Source organism: Mchenga conophoros, linkage group LG2 (assembly GCF_057382185.1).
Source record: "Mchenga conophoros isolate Kocher_MC1m ecotype Shallow Benthic linkage group LG2, M_conophoros_male_GT1.1, whole genome shotgun sequence".
NCBI classification, from domain to species: Eukaryota; Metazoa; Chordata; class Actinopteri; order Cichliformes; family Cichlidae; genus Mchenga; species Mchenga conophoros.
This window is the reverse complement of record NC_140527.1, coordinates 22,628,755-22,647,079: the sequence shown is the minus strand read 5'-3', so window position 1 is coordinate 22,647,079 and position 18,325 is coordinate 22,628,755. Positions and strand designations below refer to the sequence as shown.

Here is an 18,325-nt window from a genome sequence, read left to right as displayed (position 1 = left end):
GTGTTCTCTGATAAATCTGTTAAATGGGTTTTATGTTTGAGTTAGTCACCATTACTATTATTAATATTATTATTATTTGTCAGATGTTTGCTCATGCTCGCGTAGCATTAGCTTTGCTTTGTATTTACTGCTAATCGTCAAATGTTAGCAAAGCACACAAACACATTAGCAGTACACCAGATCCAAATTATCACAGTCTGTTCTGTCGCACTGAAGAGTCAGTCATTCACGCATATCTGGACTTCAGTTAAACGTATTAATTCAGCAGCGTGTTCCTTCTGTCATTCGTAAACCTGTTAGCATGCTAGTGGAAGCATTTCACAGAGCTAGCATGGCTGTAGACTTGGCTTTATTTCAGTTGTCTTTAAACGGTGTGTCTTTAAATTAGACAAAACATCGACCAGCATTAAGGTTGATTCGTTGTAGTAGCTGTCACCCCAGACCAGGTAAACCTCTGTTCCAGCAGATGCTCCTGTACCAATAAGGAGGACTGTCTGGAGAGGCCAACGCCAACTCTTCAACAACGGCACAAGACAACTGTCACACATGCTGCTGCTCACAGATGCCACTGTACTACAAAGCACATGTCTAACACCCAACTACAAATCATATATAACATGACAGAAAACTACAGCACAGGCGATACCCATAATTCATTTGGGTAAACAAATTATGGTCTGTACTTCAGGTAAGCCAAAGACAGCACTAAAGGTACAAACACAAAATAGTATGGGTAACTGAAGCGTGCCGAGTACTGGGCCTGTGCACGCCGGGCATGATACACAAAAGACAATCCATGACCACAATCTGTTCATGAGCTCAAAAGAACCTGGCAGACCTGGCAGCCGCCTCTGAATGTAATGCATCCATATGCCAAATTAATCTTTTTTTCTTTGCAAAGGTTTTGAGCGTGAAACTGTATCTGTATAATTCCAAACCCAACTTTTTGCAGTTGGGTTTGCAGAAGTTTCAGCCACACTAGCTTGCCTTCTTGCCATCTCTTGGTGTAAGCAAAGACTTTTATTCTGAATCTAGGTCACGTGAATACGCTGCAGGAGGCTGAAAGCTAAGTAAAAAGACGAGTTTTGTGGCAGATCAGTGTAAATGTTTCTTCAGCGAATTGCAAATGTTGCAAATTTTGATCTGGCCCGAGTTCTGCTGTAGGTTGTTGAGAAACAGATTGATTGCATGCTCATCTTCTACAGAACTACAGCATCTATGGAAACTATAGAAAAACACTAACACACTGCAGTCTGTGAGGAGGTCTGGGTGACCCTGCCCTCCATTGCAACATCCTCTCCCGCCCACATTCCCGCTCTTCTTGTAAATGTGTGTGTGTAGAGAAAATATTCTCTGCGTGTTTCATCTGAACAGAATGCAAATATATGGCTGTATGTGTTTCCTGTTTCCCAAGAGGATGAAAAAGAAAGGTTTATGCATGTTGTGTGCTTTAATGTGGTGGCTCCAGCATGCAGCAGCTTTGTTGAGAGCGGTGATGCAGTCAGAAGAGCTGAGTGCATCGTGTCTAAGGAAATATCTATGACCTTATGAGCATGGGCGGCTGAGAGCGCAGCCATGCTGCACACACGTCCGTACGCGCACACACACACACACACACACACACATATAACACACGCGCCCACACAGTGAAATGAGTGGGATTTTACCTTCGGCGTCCTTAACTGTCTCGATAGCTTCAATGGCCTCAATGGTAGCTGAAGGATGGGCAAAAGAAGAGAAAGAAAGGAGGACAGGAAGAGAGAGGAGATGACAGAGTCCGAGAGAAAGATGGAGTACAAAGAAAGGAGGAGGAGAAGGAAAACGAAGTGAAGGCTGAAACATGCTCTGTGCAGATATGCGTAAACATCTTTGCTGTATGGGTGAGCAGCGCTTGCTGAGGAGGCTCCGACAGGCTGAGCTAAATGTTGTCAAACAATCTCTGGTTGGAAAACAGTGTAGGCAGAACTTTGGGGTGATCCAAAAATCAAACAGGAAGTCATAAAACATAAAACGTGACCTCACGCTGGCCTGGGAGATCAGACGGGTATTATGCGATTTATGACGAGCACCATGAACTAAGGCAGAAGTGAAAGATTGCAGTTTTTGACGGCCAGCTTGGACCAATATCTGTTTAGCTGAACGTGAAATTTTCTTCATGCTATTCTGTTGGCCAAATTCACGTTAGAGCTCTGTGGAGATGTCATCATGATAAATATACACAAGTGAGAGACTCTGTATCATCAATATCATGTGTAACATCCATATAATTTCAATATTAGCATTAATTAAATATCCCAACTACCAGACACCCCCTTCTAAGGGGCATGTTTCAGGTTTTAAACAAGCAAAGCCCTCAGAGCAGCACTGAGACCACAGCAGGTTCAGAGGGCACCTGGTGTTAGCATTAGCTGCTGTTAGTTCACACACACACATGCATTTGCCCTGTATTTTGGTGTCATTCTCAGGTTCTCAGCCTCTCGCTCGTACACTCTCTCTGACACTCGCACACACAGGCAACCAGTGGGCTGTTAGTATCCTTCAGCGCTGGCGAGGTGAGGTGGAGAGAGGGAGTGAGTCAGTGAGGCAGAAGGATGAGAGGAGAAAAACAGCTGGAGGAGGAGGAGAAGAGGAGAGAGGGCATGGAGGAACCGGAGGATGCTCCAAAGCAGATACTCAAACTGTCTGTGTGGCATTGTGTTTCTATATATGAGTTCGGGGTTAAGTTTGTGTGCATGTGACTGTGTGTGTGCTTATGTGTGTGTGAGTGAATGAAACGCTCACCGCTCTGCAGGGTCTGTTTGCCCCCAGAGAGAACGCCACTGGGCAGCATACCAGTCGGGGTCAGTCCCTTCAGGGTCAAGACGTTCTCACTCTCCTCCCTGAGAAACAGAGATAGTGTGTGTGTGTGTGTGTGCGTGTGTGTGTGTGTGTGTGTGTGTGACAGATGTGTGTGGGTAAAAGAAGACAGCAGGTGATAAAGAGAAAGAATTACACACTTCCTCACACACTGCACACCTGCAAACATCCAAAAAAACACGATTGTGGTTTAAAAGACAGATTTTAGAAAAATCTCTTTTAAAAAGTGAGGATCTGATGACTGCCAGCTTCTGCAGAAGTTGCGGCAAACCGAGCATGTGCAGGCAAGCGCACACGCATGTTTAACTGCAAATTGACCCACCTTAGAACGGAGAACATTTTGGCCATCTTCCCGATGGCTCGGATCTTGTTTTTGATCACCTCTTTCCTCGCTGCCGCTGCACTGGCTGGAAGTGAGTGGAGCAGAAACGTTATTGAAAGTTGATACGTGGAAGAAAAGAAGAACGCTAGCTACCCTTAAAAAAATCAATGCTGGCGGCTTCGTACCGTCATAGATCTCGTCTCCATCGTTCATGAGTTCGTCGTCAGAGCAGATGCTCAGAACATTGACCAGCATCTCAGTCACTGCAGGGCAAACAGACACAGATACGCTTCTATAAAAGGACAACAAAACTGCCAACTGGTTCATGCAGTTTAGGTACTAGTCAAAATGTTAACGACAGGGTAATTATCGTGTCCTTCAATGAATAGCGGTAAATTATCGACCTATGTGACAGCAGACCTTCACACCGGCTCTCCGCGATCCCTTAATGGAACATGAGCCATCATGTGATTGTTACCCCTTAACACCCTTTGATACGACATGTTTCAGTGTCTACTGTGAAAAATAAAAATGTTTTCTGGGAAAAAATGTGAACAAATCTTTTTATGTAAGTAGGACGGAGCTGAACTATGTCCAGCTGTGAAGACGTTAGAGGGCTGTGAGTGGACAAAGATGAAGATATCAAGAATCACACTCTGTTACTGTACATCAGCGATCCATTTTATTAATCGCTTATCAAACTGGTATCCCTCAGGTCAGTTTGACCTGGAACCATTAACATATATCGTCTTCAGCTCAATTTCAAACTGCAGAGAAAACATATATGTTTATTGATTGCAACCAGAATTAACAACACAACTGTTTTTTGTCACAAGGTTGTAATTGATGCTAAAAATCCGCTATACTGAAGCTTATCTTGGTGAAAAAAATGAACTGAGACGTCCTGTTCACTGACATTAATATGTGTTCCAGCCGTCGTCGGCCTTGTTTTGAGGTGCCACTGTCCCAGGTTGTATGACATATCTAGCACCACTCGTGTCCCCTGGTTTCTTTCAGCAGCTCCTCCTCCCAGCTGCTCTGTATATATTTACACATTCCATAAAATAAAGCCCAGATTCTGATGCCACACTTTGCTGGTTTTGAAGCCATATTCTGCCTGAAAGGCCAGCAGCCTCTAAACCTCACAAGCCATCCGCCCACAGTTACACTGGACAGATAGAGGAAGCCAGTCCACCCACTGCGGGTTGTCCCTGCCTTCAAACAGGTCAAACGAGTCAAATCTGGTGATCTTTGAGAATACATGAATTCTCTTCAGAGACTTTAAGTTTCTCCTTCTGTCTCAGAATCTCACAGACATCCAGTCAACTCCCCTATTGACCAGTAGACACCAGCAAGGACCAGGATCCCAAACTACGCATGCATACCGTGCAAACTCTGTTAGTAGCTGAGCAGAGGAGCTCTCTCACTGGAGAAGTTCAACTGAAGGTTTACTTTCACTTTCAAAATTAAATGGTTTCTAAATTATCTTCCCGTGGAAGAGGAAGATTTTGCACTTCCTCTTCAACATGCTCTTCCATGGTATTTGTAATGTAATGTGTGTGTGTGTGTGTGTGTGTGTGTGTGTGGGGGGGGGGGGGGTACCTTTTTCTCCAACAAAGGGCAGCGACCATGTAAAGACGTCCATGAAGTTGGGCAACCAGTAGGGGTGAGGGGAGCAGTTGAACTGACGGATGTTCATCACATTGTTCTCATACTTTAGCACCGCAGCTAGACACACACACACACACACACACACACACACACACACACACACACACACACACACACACACACACACACACAGAAGCAGATATTAACCTATTGAAAGCTTGCTCCTCTAGGAGGTAACAATGTTTCCATCCATCCGTACATGTAAAGATTTTCCTGAGAAGTCTTACAACGCAAACAGTTTGCTCTACAATAATTGGATAACACACGTCAGTCAGACCTTTGTTGTTGTAGACATCCAGGTAGTTTGGAGCGGAGAAGATGGTGATGAGCGAGGGGAAACCTGTAGTCTGACTCTTCCTGTACATACGGTACCTGAGGAAAGAGAGACAAACAAGCCGCCCACGTTATAGCCACTCAAATAGGACACCGCGCTGTGGATGAAAGAAACAAAGATTTGCTTTGCAGGTCTTCTAAAGCAGCCAGAGGATGGTTAGAGGTGAGACAGCCACACTCTTTTAAACTAACAGAACAGAAATAGACCAGATTGCCTTGCATAGCAGAGGAAAATGACAAGTAAAAAAACAGAAAAAGCTACTGGGCATCGGAAGCCTGCATAGATATGCAAATTATCAAAACAAAACTTTACTGTTCTGGGTTGTGGTGGCTGAGTGGGTCTAACAATTTCACCCAGGAGAGCGTGGTTCACGTTCTGTGTGAATTTAATGATAATATTTGTATGTTATGTTTTGATTCCCCCCCTTTGTTTAGGATTTGTGTGGTTTAGGGGAAAAAAATCCTTTTTCATTGTCAAACAACACACATTTTCATCAGGTAATATTGACAGGAAAGTGTGCTGCTGTAAATCCACCGAGCTACAGCTTTAGATTCTCACTGCTTATTAAACTTCAGTGAAGAGAAACCAATTTTTCCCAGACAAACTCACCATTTAGGGTAGTTCCTGTAGCAGCTAGCTTAGATTTTTTTTTTGAGTGAGCTGGCCGTTATTCTCTTTGTGCTGTCACTATTGTTGGAGAATATAATGCAGCAACGGCACATTCACAAATCAAGGGCTTCAGGAATTCAATCAAAGAATTCATAGAGACAGCAGTGAATACAATGTCTTTTGTAAGTTCTCAGGTGAAAGCTGCTTCATTTTGTATCCACACTGCAGCTGCTTACTTCATCGAACAGTCTCTTTTTTGTTTTTTTGACCATGAATGCATGTTTTATCTCCACATTAGCTACTCTGCACAGGTGCAGAAGCCTGGCGACTGAAATAGCTTGTTTTTTGGCCATCCTATAACAAGTGCATTAAGACCTCTGGATGATTACCCAGACTACTTGTCTGCATGACAGACCAAATACTGTTAATGGGTTCACCAAACAGCACACACACAGAACACAGCGCTGCCTTAATTGCTGCATTACATCTAGAGGATTTTCAGTGAGATAATAGATGCCAGGAATGCATTTTTGGGTCACAATTTTTTTCCCTTCACTATTTTATTCAGACTTTTAGTACAAAGTGTACGCAGCCTCTTTGACTTCCTGTGCTGAGTTAGTTAGGGTTGAATCTTGCACCGGCTGTTGGTGCACTCTCAGTCAGACCAACTCTTAACAATGCTAATCACACAGTTTCAGGGTGAAAATTGCGCCGCCTCTTTTCCTGCAATGTGCCAATTCCCCGACAATGAAAAATAACAGCTCAGAACATGAAATGTCAGGGTAAGCCATTAAATGAAATGGTGTGCCCATTTAAGCTGAGAGAAAGGAATGAGCCGCAGCAGCCGGTCAGCTCACCCGGCATCCTGTGCTTCGTGCGCTCTGATGATTGACAGCAAGTTGTTGGTCTGTAAGAACTCGCACACTGCTGGATAACTGGAGACAGAGAGAGAGGGACAACAAGTGAGAGTAAGTGAGGGCAAAGGAAGAAACATGAAGGGGAAGAATTATTCAAAGAGATGCAGTAAAACACACTTTACATAACAAACAAGTCATATGTCAAGGCTGCTGTAAACCACAAAACAGATATTTAAAGTCTGGCAGTGGGTGATGAGTAGGCTTTTGTTTTCTAAGGTAGTGTCTGACTGAGACCAGCAGGGGGCATCAGTGAGGAGGGACAGGCCTGAGCCAGGCTTATGGCTGCCTCAGTGCTGAGGTGTGCTGACTGTACACTAGTTGGCTGATTGATGCTGTGTCTCCTAAACATAGAAAATCGGTGTGTTTGCCACAGAGAACATGTCACAACACCCATTTCTAAACACCGTCTCCCCCTCGTCTGTACATGCCCCCCATTCTTACTTTCTCATCTTTTTCCCCCTGCCACCCTCCTCCTATGTTACTCTCCCTCGTTCTCTCACTGTATCTTAATATCACTCCATATCTGGCAGGAGTAGCCAGTCGTCATAGCAACAGAACCGTGCAGTCTCCCTGGGGATTGTGGGATATCGTTTCATGCTGAAACGGAACTGTGTGTGCTGCGTGTTTGGTGTGCGTATGTGTGTGTAAAGTAGCCAAGATTTTCTACAAATCCCAGCGACCGTTAGTGGATCTCGGATGTGGTGTAAACGCGCACACGAGGCGTCTCTCCCGTTCTCTCTGCTCGGGAACAACATCCCAAACCTGCAGCTTGAAGTCGACCTGAAACTTATTAGATTTCTAATTTGTAGGTGAGCATCGCACGTTGCTCATGCACGGTAGCGACAGGGCGCTCAGATCATTTAGAAAGAGTCATCGACCTATCCAAGAGAAAACCCGGAGTCAGGGACATGAGTGAGAACTTCTTTCTCTTTCAGGTGGTGATTTTAAAGAGTACTGTCTCTGCTGTGAACCATCATCCCAGAATATTACATCCACACTGGCTTGTTGGAGTACCAGGTCAGCTCTTAGCTCTGCCTTTGAGCTTCATAAGCACAGGGATCTGCTGCTGCAAGGCTGCCATACTATATTCATTCCCATTCAAAAATAAAATGTCAGGGCTCTTACGTAATGTTTTTTTTGCCGTCACAACACCTTGAGGAGTAATTCTACCCTCCTGTACCTGTAGAAATAGGAGCACCCTCTGACCGTGTTGTGGCCAAAGTACTCCTGGGTCTTTTCATTGCCAAAGTCTTCCAGGGGGTCGGCCCACAACAGGTCGCACATGGGCCCAAACGCCGGAGGCTCCTTGAACCGGTCCAACTAGGACAAAAAAAACACGCACACACACAGAAGTATAGAAATGTGAGCTTACAGAAACAGAGATTTTCTACATGAAAGACATTTTCAGTCATGTAAACAACCCTCCAACACATATAGGATAAATCAGGGGAGAAAGAAAAGCAAACACATAGCATACACACACAAACACATACTGTCAGAGCAGAGCATCTCCATGGCAACCCCCACCACACAGGAGGGAGAAGATGTCACACCAGCAGATTCACCATGGAAACACTGCCATTAGATGAGGAAGTATGTGTTCTCGCGTCTCTGTGTTCATGTGTGCGGCTTTGTGCTCTGGAGCTCAGTGAACTGTATACACACAGGGGTTATTTTATGGTTTCTAATGAACACACTCGGAGCAGGCTAAAAAGCTGAAATAAAAGTTGGTTTATGACTGCTGAATGAATGTGCCTGAGTGCTGCACATAGGTCGATCTCATGTTGCATGCATGATTAATTTTCCTTGCTCTTGTATTCCTTATCCTGCACAGGCAAAGAGCAGGAACTGGAGAAACGGTGAAACTGAGAATGAATAACAAACTGTGGACAGTTACGAAGGCTGATCTTTCTTCTTTTTGTACATTTGCAGGCTGATTACTCTCTATAACAGAACTTACATATATACCAGGATGCTGAATATAAAGTGACACCATGTCTTTGGGAATGCAGATGCAAGGGTTAAATGCATTGTCTACAAAATAAATGTGTTTCTATGGCTTTCTAGGCCAAATCTCCTTACTATCATTATTTATACTTCCTAGTTACAACAAATATAACGCATCACTGTTTTGTGTAAGTAGGAAAAGAAAAGAACAAATAATGTATTCATTAAACACCTGACTTAGCTACACCCTGTCACCTGAATTGAAGGCAAAGCTGTAGCTACTGCTAAGCTAGGTTTACAAGGTCTAGATTCTTCTCTCCACTGTGATTTGATTCAACAACTAATTCATTTAGTTATGCAGAATAACAAAGGGTATGACCAAAACGGATATTTTTTCTATTTTTCATTGTTTTGTTTGCTCTGTGTAGGCCTTTAGTAAACAATACGTGAAGTTAGCTTTGGCTTCTTTAAGCTTTTCTATATGACAACTTCTACACTGTCAAACCAGACTTTCTCAATCTGATTGGTAGGTTTCAGCTCTGTAATTTAGTTATTACAAATGTTTTTTAAAAGGCTGTTTTATCACTTTATATACATTTTATGCATTACTACATAATGATTAAACAGGAAAAGGTTTAAAATGAATTCAGATTCAGTTCTTCATTACATTTCAGCAATTTTTTTTTTTTAGTACTTCTCAAAGACAGTTAACCATTATTTTTTAAGAGCTGATTGATGCCTTATTTACACAATGGTCAGCATTGCTTATCAAATACTTAGAAATAAATACAAATAGAAAATTCTGTAAAATAAGGTGAAAAATATTACTGTATACAGACAAAACATTCACCCCATAGCTACAAAAAATGTCATTAAACACCACTTTTTGTCAAAAAAGTTATCATTGTTTTGTTATCACAGCAGTGATAACTCAAAACTGCTCGTGTGTCTTTGATTTTACCTTCTTGATGTCGTCCAGCGTGTGAATCTCTGGTGAAAGCCCCCCATGCACACATAGGAACTGCTGGTTCATCAGGGCTGCCAGAGGCAGGCAATCAAACGCCTCCATGCAGGAGTCATACACCTGCTCTGAGTACTTGATCTTACCTGCAGGTTGGGGGAGTAGACAGACATTTCAAGACTTGAAACAAAGGAAGCGCCTGAGTGTGTTTTGACATGCTTTGAATAGCCACCATTGCTACAAATGCACAGTCGGTCCCTGTCACTGGGAGACTGATGCACGCAGAACAAACAAGCCTTTACATGGACAGAAGTTAGTAATCTGAAGGCTTCAGACAGAATCAGTCTAAAAACACGATTGCTAACACGCTGTGGTAATGGTACATATATATAAAATCATACATTACTTTGTGCAGTAAATAGCTTTAATTGTGTTTGTGTGTAACAGACCAAGAATGTCACTGCAGTGTGCGTGCCTTAAAGAAAGAACAATAAATTAATAACCAAAAAAAGCAGTAATGGTAGTGAATGTCTATTCTGACCAATTCTGATTATTTTCAAGAATAATTATTTAACCATGACGTCTTCACCACGTCTTCACCACCTAATGTTAACCTTCAAAAAAGTGTGTACAAACCAATGGGTGACATAAAAGTGGCTTTAACCATCTTTTATCTTTGTCTCCCGCTCACAAATCTCCTTCAACTTTCATTTGTTATTCATCAATGTTAATAAAGCAATACCCAGCTCGCCACTTTACCTTAGGCCCCTCAAACATGACGAAGTCATAAAGACGTTTTGCTTAGTCAACCACGATTAGAACATTTGAGCAGAGACAGTGAACACACACTCACTGCCTCTGCTCAGTGTTTTCTTTTTAAGTCTGTCGGTGCACACGGTTAATAACTCATGAATCAAGATGACTGAAATACCTTAGGTGTTGTATTAATTAATGCATTGTTCATGCATTAAGGCATGCATGAGATACTGTTAATTCATGCACTTTCCTGATGAGTCATGGGGTTTTTTTCACATATTAGTGACGCTTTTTCGTGCATGAAATCACGAATGAATTCACGATAATACCCTTCCCGTAAAGTGTTACCACGTCATTTGGTTCACTTGGGTGCAAGGGCACTAACGTGTGGGATTTTCACACAACGCGTTAATAATTTATGGGGCCAGCTCTTCTCCAGCACTCCCATATGACCTGTTTTTCTCCTCTCTGATGATGTTGGATTTTGTTTTAGAAATGCCACTTCAGAGATACCAGACAAAAAAAATAAAATAAAACACAAATCTCACTATTACAGCATTTTAAATAATGACCCAAATATAAACACAAAGCAGCATAGACATGTCACTTTTTTTCTTCTTTTTTGTATGTGTGTCTGTGTGTATTAAAAACTCCTTTGAATTGGCAGCAATATCAATAACAACATCCAAGACACGGCATCTTTTAAAGTACATTTCACACATGGGCGTAACAATGCATCTGACATAAAATCAAAACCGCGGGATTAAAAATAGCTGAAAGGAGATTGGAAAAGAAGAAGAAGAAGAAGAAGAAGAGGATGGTTTTTAGACAGCAGAGGAGGAGGGAGGCGAGAAAAGAAGAACGCTAAAGAGAGAAGGAGAAAGACTGATGGGAGGAGACAGGAGAAGGAGGAGAGGTTATAAGAAGGAACGAGAGGAGATGACTGGGGAAGAGAGAAGGTAGAGTGTAAGGACATGAAACGACACGTACACAAATCAAAGCCAGTCTTGTGGAGTACAAGCGTACAGTAGCCAGCCTCTGTGTGTGTGTGTGTGTGTGTGTGTGTGTGTGTGTGTGTGTGTGTGACAGTGAGGAGTATGTTTGTCAACCTCTCCATCTGCCTTGTGTAGAGCAAGGGCTCATTATTGCCAGTCCACCAGCTCCTTCCACACTCTCAAACATTTATGAAGACACTTGCACACGCATGCAGTCACAGTACATGCTCTCGTGCTGCACACACACACACACACACACACACACACACACACACACACAGCAGATGGTAATTGAGGGCGACCACTATTCGCCATGAGCACCAAGGGAAATTAGCTTCCTCGTCCCTTGGCCAATCAGACACAGAGGAGTAAGTCCCTGAGCCAATCATTAAGGGCCAAATTAATTTGCTGCTAATCACCCACTCTCGGACAGGAGGCTGAAGCTCGCTGACGGAGGAGTCAGAGAGACAGAGGGAGACACTGGGGGAGAGAGCAAAAGGATGGAGGGAGAGAAAGAGAGGGCGGACACAACATGCCAGTGGCAGAAAAGTAAGGATGGTGAGGGGGAGGATGAGAAGAGATCCAGCAGAAAATATTTAACTCCATAGGTGAAACTATCAGGTAATGGAATAAAGCGGATCCAATCAGAGCTTCGCCACCTAAAGCACAGCACAGCTCAACACGATTTGCACGCGTGTTACATGGTGTCATTCTCTCAGCAGTCGTGTATAACGTGTAAGGGCTAATCAGCTTTTCACCTACAATAGCAATCCTGAAAGCTACATTTAGGGTTGCAAACTTAAGACAACCTGAACGTGCAAAACTGCAGATACACATGTTAAAAACATTTACAGCCTGCTGCAAAAAAACTGCTCCCTAAAGCTAATTATGTAGGAAGACAGCCATTAACTACCTGCTATAGGTGTTCAGCTAAATTGTGTAATTGAAAAGGTGTTGGTTTTCTTTATATTAGCTAGTTTGACAGAAAAAAAAGTCGTGGCATGTTTTGTGTTATTTTTATTAGTATTCTTTCCATCAACTCTGAGATGAGTTCAGAAAGTGGTATTGTTGTATTATATTAATATGTTACATAATTAGCAGGTATATATCTCTGTGCTATCTTTAGCTGCACCCTGCTAACTAAGCTAGCTAGCTACCTTTAGCTAATAACGCCTGGCTTTGAAAATAAAACAAAACATGATACCTGCTATAGGAAATACTGACTAATTACTGATTTTTCCTCTTTTTTAAAAACCATGTTTAGGTGTTATTCAAGCACAAATAAACTCTTAGCTGTAAACTGAGCAGTGTAAGTTGTAAATGTATGATCCTGAACCAGTTAGCATGCTAATTTTTTCGCCAAGTTTGTAACCAAACTGAAAATATGTTCTCCAGTCAGCTGAGATTTACAAGATCTGTTCAAACCACTAATAATCAAAACTAAATAAGCACTGCTTAACATCGGAGGGTGAAAGGAGCGGAAGAACCAATCCCAAAATAAAAGAAAAATGGGCCGTGTAACGAAAAGCCAACTCACATTCTTGTTTGAAGGTGAAATATTCTGTCAGATGTCTACATTCATGGTTCCCCCGGAGAAGAAAGAGCGTCTTTGGGTAGAGGATTTTCAGTGACCACAGGTACAACACACACTAAATATTCACCAAAAGAAGAGAAAACATGAGAAATTGAGTTCAGCAGGTACACAACTGCAACAGCATTTCGATTTTCAAAGAGTGCAGATGTCAAATTAATTTTACATCGCAGGCCATAAACAGCCCACTTTGATATGAAGTGGGCCAGACCAGGCAAACTCCCCTTTTTAATCAATGTACAGAAGTTTAAGTACACATTTAATCTCAGAATAATCTCATGATATAAGAAGAAGTACAATTCCAATAGTTTTTCTAAATGCTGCTATAGTAAATGAAAGAAATCTGTCTGTATGACTCTTCCAACACGTTCTCACTCCCAAAGCGTAACATTTTACGCTAGGTGACAAATCGTTGGTATATTACGCTTTTGACCACCCAACACGTCCCTATATTACGAGTTCGGAAAAATTAGGAAACATGAGAGCCGTTTGGTTTTAAATCTGCACATGTACGTCTATTTTGCATAAATCGTTTTGGAAAACACTTCACGATTAAGGTGGTGGTTAACGTTAAGAATAAGGTTATGATTAGGGTCAGGGCTGGAATACACAGCTGAAACATGTGTTACCGCGGGAGTGTAATTCTATTCGATTTCATCCACAATCTGGCGCGCAACATAGGAACGTGGAAGGTCACCTTCCGCGTTCCTATGGAATGCCTCGGGACATGACAAATCGTCGGTATATTACGCATTGGGAGTGAGAACAGGCTGGACTCTTCAGGCTTAAATTGTAAAGTAAAACTTCTCATTTCTAGAGCATATGGTGAAAAACAGGAACTTTACTGTCATTTAAGTTTTTGGTCTATTACTTAATTACATTGTTGTGCTATGAATGGCCATTAGGGTGGTCTTCATCAGTAGGAAAAACTGTAAAACTGTCTTGTATGTGCAGCATTAATCTGAAACTATGTCATATTGCCTAGAATCAAAGTTAAGCTCAAATTTTGGGGCTGAACAGTTTGGTCATTAGAGTACAGCAGGATGTGTGTTTATTTATCACGTTGGCTTTTTTACTCTTATCACTTAGGAAACCCTACAAATGGCTCAGAGGATGTTCTCTCACCTTTACACACCATCATCTCTGTTCTACATTTAGTCTCCTCCTTATGTGCCCTTCAGATGTGTTAGGAAGGTGGCCTAAATATCGCTCCCTCTGCTCCAAACTCACTCCGTGTCAGCGACATATCCCATATGCCACGGTGACTTGACAGGCTGAGACATTCACGCGCTTGTATATTGTGGATTCAAGTCAGTCTGCTCATCTGTACCACATTTCTGCTGGATAACGTAATCACACATTTCTTTATGATGCCCTCATCCATTTTGAAGAATCAAATATTCAAACAGCTCTTGGAATACCGTGCTGTTTCCATCCAACTTTCATGCATATTTACAGTAAGAAGCAAACTACACTCTGGTTAGCGTTTGCTGTCCTTAAATTGTTGCCTGTCCTGTAGAAACACATAGTGAATGAAAGTTGATCTCAGTAACAAGGACCCCCTGGTCACGAATTCTAAATTGCATCTTTATATGTGCATTTGTCAGACACATATAGTGCATCGTGTCACTGCTAATCTCAAGTACTTTTTGGACATCTGCAATACTGAATACCAAAATACACCTTGCCCCTGGAATGTGCATAATAGACTTCAATACAATGTACACCACATACACTAATCTGGCATACATAGCAACAAGGATAGTTGTTTTTTTCCCAACTGAATGCACAGCACTATAAATAAGACGTATACACAGTGTGCCCAATCCTTCCTCACCTCAATACTGAAGTACCCCCTGTCCACATAGTCCCCTAGGAAGAGGTAGCGCGTGTTCGCAGGAGAGCCTCCCACTTCAAATAACTTCATCAGGTCGAAGAACTGGCCGTGGATATCTCCGCACACTGTGGAAACAGCACACAACAGTGTCAGGATTATAAACACCGCAGTTTTCAGCTCCCACATAACAAATTCAGCTCAAAAATATGGGACCGTCTTTGCTTCAGTGGCTCCATATGGCCTGATTTGCATCTGCAGAGGTATATCTGTCCTGGCTGCTGATCTAGAAACACCACTCATCTGTTTGGATAGAAAAAACAGCAAAAATGTGTTTTAAAAGCTCCTTAAAGATTCTACTCGATCATTTCAAGGTCTGTTTAAAAACTACCTGAAAAAGACCAGAAATCAGAGCTGGAAGTTTTGTGCTTTTTGGGGCATCTGTCCAGTTTTTGATCTATTTTCTTAACTGCATATCCAACTCCGGGTCATGGGGAGTGGGCTACGATAAGGGGGAGGTGGGATACACCCACCAGTGGATCATAGGCTAGCAAATCTAGAATATGTTACTGTGAGTTATTTGTATTAACAGACTTGAGAATTCTGTGTTCAGTTTTTTTTACATCAGTTAAACACACCTTACTAACCAAGATAGCGAGGATTAGCTTATAATTTCGCACCCGATGCTGGATTTTATGTATTCATGAAGACGTGCAATCACGTTCAGGGTAAATCCGATTTGTTTGTATCTGGCTTTCTTGATTGACCTTTGCATCATCTTATTGTATGCAAGCTTTTGTGAGCTTTCTCTTTTGAATTGTTACAAGTTGCTTCCAGGAGTAAATCAGGCTGCACATGCTGAAGACTTCACATTTTGAACGACTTCAGGACTGTCTGCCCGTACGATCTGCCAGCATACATCTTACCATCCGCCTCCCTCGCCATCTGTCTGGTCTCTCCTTTCACTTTTAGTTGATGTCATAGTTCCCCTCTGCAGCCATTTTACGATGGCCATTTTGCATCTGTCTGACCGCCTTCGTCTGCCTGTCTCTCCATCTGCTTGCCATGTTAATGTCTGTTTTTGTGACTACTTATAAGCATTTGCTTTAATTTGAACTGGGAATTGGGAATGAGAAATGTCATGAGTGAAATTGAGCCGTACCTGCCTGCCTCCTCTGAGCTGTCTCGGTATTCTCCCAGAAGCCTTCGTGTGACATCCTAAAAGCCTGTCAGTTCAGATTTTAGCCATCCAGCTGTCTGTCTGTCTTAGAGCTCATACTTTGAGACGGCATCAAAGTGCTGAAGTATTCTTTGTATCCCCTTTATATTGCATTTTTGGTGAAAGCTCTTTCTACGTGAGTCTATTTTGCTGTAGTTTGTATCTGAAATGTAACAGTCATTTCCAATCACGGCACACTCTCAGGAAATTTTTGTGTGTTTCTGAGTCAGACTCTGGTGAAGTGGAACCAGGAAAGCGGGATCAATATGTTGCTCGTTGGGAACAAACAGGTTAGAGAACCTCTGCACTAAGCTGCTTATGATTGACTGTCTCTCCATCTGCCCATCTATCTGTCCTTGTCCCTGGGGATCTGTACCTGTGAAAGCTGAGCGATGTTCCCACACTGCGTGGGCACAACAAGCCCACACAGAATTATCACACCGCTCGCATTTGCATAAATGCAGCACGCAGAAGCACAGACACATAGGTACACGAGCCAGGCAGAGTCAATAGGTTGCCAGTGTCTGCGTCTGCCTGGCCGCTTGTCTGTCATCTCTGTCATTGTCTCAGAAACTTTCTTTCTATTTTGCTCTCCCTCGATTTCGATCCCCGGCTTCTCCTCCGCATCCTACTCAGTTCTTACCATTTCCCTGGGAGGGGAATACATGCAGCTATTACCCAAGCCAGAGCGAGCTGTTGCGCCAATTGGGTCTCTCAGTGAAGTGCGACCGAACAACAGTTCATATTAAAAGGGTGGCAGATACATATGGCAGATTAATGAATCAATGAATGGATTCTGATTAATACATAATTACTGATCTTTATGCCTTTTTGCTCCACAGCTCTATTTCTCTGCCTCTCCGTGAGACTGCTGCTATCTGTCTCCTCACTGTGAAATATCTGATCTATTCTGCTTGTCACTCATGCCTGCATTTTAACAAACAAGTAGCCTTTTTTTTAATTTTGATGTCGCTTTGCTCAATGGGTGACTTGCAGATGCTTTTAATAAATAAAACGTAGACATTTTGCAATTTAAAACAGGTGAACGATAGTAAAGAACACCTTTTTTGGCTTATGATAGTCTGGAGGCCACAGTGAGTAGGGTTACCTACCATAGCCATGGTATAAAGACGCTACACCTTTCAATTCGAGCTACATTTAATTTTCAGTAATGCAGTAATGTCACATGTTCGTGTGCCAGTCTACATATACTGCTCTTTCTAGAGATAGCATGCTAACACAAAACTATCCAAGAACCCAGAGTTATGATAAAGCTGAGTGTATGCTGACCCAGAGCCTGAACTTCAGCAGGTAACAAGCTGGGATGAGCGGTCAGGATTCGGAATCGCTTTAAATTCTCTTTGTGCTGGTTTTCATCTTTGCTTTGTGTTTAAGCTTTATGTTAATGCACAAACAGAAAAAAAAGATCATATGTGTTTCCTCAATAGGTTGGGGATTTGTGTAGGCGTGTGGGACTGTAGCTTAAGGTTTATATTGTTAACTGGTAATTATGTAACAGTGCATTTCAGGTTATTTTACAGAGTAACACGAAAGATCAGAGCCCAACAAAATAAATATAGGCCAAAGAGTATATCGTGGAAGACAGTGTGGGAGATGTAACTAACTTGATTGGTGGTCTGAAATTTACAGGTTCTTCATCAATCATGTGATGGACTTTATCTTAGTTGAATGCAGTTTTCCCAACATATAAATAAAAGTTAAGATGTGGGAGTGGCAGTTGGGGTCTACTCCAGTAAAATAAATTAAAAAAGCAAAATATAAGGAACACGTTTAGTGCTGTCAAGAGACATTATAAGATAACCCTGGGACTCCTGCAACAGCAATGAGTATAACTTTCAGGGGGAAAGAGCTGTTTAAAAAATGCAATGATTTCTTTTCCATAGGTCTTTCAACATGGCTGCCCAGTGCAGACACTTTCTTCTAGAGAGACTTTGCAATACTCACGAAGTCTCATATAAAGTTGGAGACCTGATCAGCTTCCCTGTGCGGGGAAACCGCTTTGCGCGGCTAACTCTTGCAAGAAAGCGCGTTAGCTTTCCAACTGTTTTCTACCATCTCCTAATTGGTGCGTTGAATCCCTTCCTTACCCGTGACTGGCGCCTCAATATCCAACATAGTGCGCTCCTGGCGCAGGATGGCGGCGCCCTCATCGATGATGCGCAGGGCCACGGCTTCCTCGAGACGGCCTTCCTTTGTGAGGTGAGCTTTGAGCAGGTCCACTCGCGGCCGGCCCTCCGCGTCAAACACCTCCTTCATGGTCAGCCGATGGGCCAGGGGGAAGGGGACCGCTGG

General features: G+C 42.6%; 1 protein-coding gene across 2 annotated transcripts in view; it reads right to left on the bottom strand.

Annotated features, from left to right (window-relative positions):
• Positions 1-18,325, bottom strand: part of LOC146581927 (protein phosphatase 3 catalytic subunit alpha-like) — a 35,097-nt gene that overhangs the window by 3,481 nt on the left and 13,291 nt on the right. The window contains exons 2-13 of one of the 2 annotated variants that reach the window (XM_085288374.1): positions 18,121-18,321; positions 14,797-14,921; positions 12,906-13,017; positions 9,618-9,763; positions 7,890-8,029; positions 6,650-6,727; positions 5,127-5,221; positions 4,781-4,906; positions 3,364-3,441; positions 3,179-3,263; positions 2,782-2,879; positions 1,668-1,715 (exon numbers count right to left, since the gene is read on the bottom strand). In XM_085288374.1, the coding sequence (XP_085144500.1) occupies positions 1,668-1,715; positions 2,782-2,879; positions 3,179-3,263; positions 3,364-3,441; positions 4,781-4,906; positions 5,127-5,221; positions 6,650-6,727; positions 7,890-8,029; positions 9,618-9,763; positions 12,906-13,017; positions 14,797-14,921; positions 18,121-18,321 (1,332 nt within the window). The remainder of the gene's footprint in view (positions 1-1,667; positions 1,716-2,781; positions 2,880-3,178; positions 3,264-3,363; positions 3,442-4,780; positions 4,907-5,126; positions 5,222-6,649; positions 6,728-7,889; positions 8,030-9,617; positions 9,764-12,905; positions 13,018-14,796; positions 14,922-18,120; positions 18,322-18,325) is intronic. The other variant, XM_085288384.1, reaches the window with a different exon arrangement.